The sequence below is a fragment of the Gymnodraco acuticeps genome, unplaced genomic scaffold (assembly GCF_902827175.1).
Source record: "Gymnodraco acuticeps unplaced genomic scaffold, fGymAcu1.1, whole genome shotgun sequence".
NCBI classification, from domain to species: domain Eukaryota; kingdom Metazoa; phylum Chordata; class Actinopteri; order Perciformes; family Bathydraconidae; genus Gymnodraco; species Gymnodraco acuticeps.
Window position 1 is genome coordinate 293,526 of NW_022990175.1, and position 2,609 is coordinate 296,134.

The window sequence follows — 2,609 nt, forward strand, 5'->3', positions numbered from 1 at the left end:
ATGATAATCCTCTGACAGCTGAACATCTGTTTGTACGTTTTCCGTGTGTTTGCGTGTGTCTAGTTAACTTTTAGTGAATTAGGGAAATATTTGACTGACATTTTTTTACCTCAACAAAACTATTAATCTCATCTTCTTTAGTCCGGCAAGCCATTTCTGTGTGTCATTGGGTTTGCCTTTGTGTGTCCGTCAATGAGAGAAAGCGAATGTTCATGTTTGTATGAGCGGGCCCCACCTAAACGGCGATTTGGGGCATCCCGGTGGCCCCTTTGTACCCAAGTGGCGACTGTTTCCCACTGATGTCTGATGTTTTTAGAGGCAGCCGAAGTGCTCTTTTGTTTCCAGATGACTTGCATGCAAATAAAAACGTCCTGTTCAGCTGCCACCATGAGCATATAGCTAAGGTGCAGCGAAGGCGAACGGATGACACACACATACACACACATATGAGTCTTTAGATTCGGGAACGCGGATGAGGAGGGCTTTGATGTTCCTTCAAGATGTTTTGTTCGGGGTGGCGGACGCCATGCACCACAAAACCGTTTTCCCCCCTGTGTGAAGGCAGGGGATTAGCAGTTCCTGGAGTCCTTCTAATGAAGCCTGTTTGATGTTTGGGCCCAATTACCGTACGGGGGCCTTGTGAAAGGGCGGGGTCTGTGTTTGTGTCGGGGGGTGAGGGTCCATCTACAGCGACATCACAGATGACCTCCCCTTCTACCCCTTGACTATACATTACCCCATTCTCCAATTTAGCCTTACTGTCCCCCTCCCCTTCATATTGTTTATATACAGAGTAGGGTTTTGGTGTAAACGCCTCTTTACAACTGAAATATAAAGTGTATGATTCATTTTATCTCTTAAAACTTTTGAAGTATACATATTGTATCATAACAAATGGGGAAGGACAAAAGACATCCAAGTCCATTTCAAGTCCTTTTCACTAAGTGCTTAACCAGTATAATATATATTATATATATTTAGTGAAGCTCATTCCCTTTACTATGTAGACTATTATTTCACAGTTGTAAAGTGTCTTTGTTAATACTATTGAGAAGTAGTTTAAAGATCAACAGGTGGGTTGGAGGCATTGATGATTGAAAGGTATGGAGTATATTATTTTTGTGACAATTTATAGTTGTAAATGGTTGGTTGTTTTTCATATTGTTGATCACCAACTTTAGCCAATGTTTATGGACCCATTGTCCTGATTCGTTATAGGCAGATTCAGGAACCAGGACTGCATGTCAAGTGGTCTTCACAGGTTTAGCATTTTGGACAAGTGTAATATACCTAAGAGACGTGCTAAAGAGTTTATTTTCATGGACGAGGAGACGAAGAGTTGCTTCACAGAATACTCCATGTCCTCGTCGGTGATGAGGAGGAACGAGCAGCTCACCCTGCTGGACGACCGCTTCGAGAAGTTTTACGAGCAGTTTGATGACGATGAGATCGGAGCGCTGGATAACGCCGAGCTGGAGGGGTTCATCCAGCCGGACAGCGCTCGCCTGGAGGAAGTCATCAAAGACTATTTCATACAGAAAGGGAAAGAATACTTGAGACCTGACAACTTGGGTCCTAAAGAACTTCCTGCCGTGAAGGAGGAGGATGAAGACGATGATGAAGATGAAGAGGAAGAGATGGAAACCGTTGTTATCAAGGGTCCAGAGGAGAAGTGGAACTGTGAAACCATCATCAGCACATATTCCAACATCTATAACAGACCCAAGTTGATTCAGGAACCACAAAGGACGAAGCCGATCCGAGTGTCCCAGAAGACGGGCATCCCTCTGGACGTCCTTCCTACCAAAGGCCTGACCGCTAAGCAGGCGGAGCGCATGATGAGGATCAACAACTCGGACCTGCCTCGAGTTTCTACCCAGCAGCACAGCAAGGAGGAGAGCACAGAGGAGAGGAAGCAGAGGAAACTCGCCATCAAGGAAGAACGCAAGGAGCGGAGAGTGGAGAAGAAAGCCAACCAGACGGCGTTTAAGGAGGAGAAAGTGCGGCAGGAGAAGCAGATGTTGAGCCTGAGAGCCAACGTTCTAGGCATGAAGCTTTAATAAATAAACTCTGCCCACACTGACTTTCTTTACCCCGCTTTGAGGCGCCATCAGTGTACTCTTAACTTCAGTGGAGCTGAGAAACGAGTCCGAACAGGGCGACTAACGGGGAGCCGAGGCTCCAATCTCCTCGAATCATCACGAGATGCAACTTTAAAAGAGGAAGAAATGAACTTTATCTACAGTTTACCAGCTCAGGATTAATAAATGCTGGGTGTTGAGTAGAAGGAAGATTATTAAAAAGTTTGATTTGATTTTGTTTTTGTGATATAGGTTTTCATATCGGTTATCTTGCTTTTGGATATTAAAACGCTTTTATTGCAGGTGATAAATGAGAAGATCGATACCACTCATGTCTGTACTGAAGCAGCCCAATGCTAACTTAGCTTAGCACAAACACTGGAAACAAGTGTATACAGTAAGCCAGGCTCCTCTGAAGCTCACAAATTAACGTTATGTGTGTCATTAGTACCTTTAGTTTATAGATGTTTGTATTGTAAGACAAATGTATTTTGGCTGTTACATAACTGTTGCTGGCTTCTCCATGCA

At 44.2% G+C, this 2,609-nt stretch overlaps 1 protein-coding gene across 1 annotated transcript; it reads left to right on the forward strand.

Moving 5' to 3' along the window:
• The first annotated feature begins 1,241 nt into the window (after positions 1-1,241).
• Positions 1,242-2,087, forward strand: LOC117547184 (protein LTV1 homolog). Its single transcript, XM_034217740.1, has one exon. The coding sequence runs from the start codon at positions 1,242-1,244 to the stop codon at positions 2,058-2,060; it is 819 nt and encodes a 272-aa protein (XP_034073631.1). The 3' UTR covers positions 2,061-2,087.
• Positions 2,088-2,609: the final 522 nt, after the last annotated feature.

What these genes read in the sequence shown, in the direction of transcription:
- LOC117547184 (XM_034217740.1), top strand. Translation starts at nt 1,242, where the DNA reads ATGTCAAGTGGTCTTCACAGGTTTAGCATTTTGGACAAGTGTAATATA.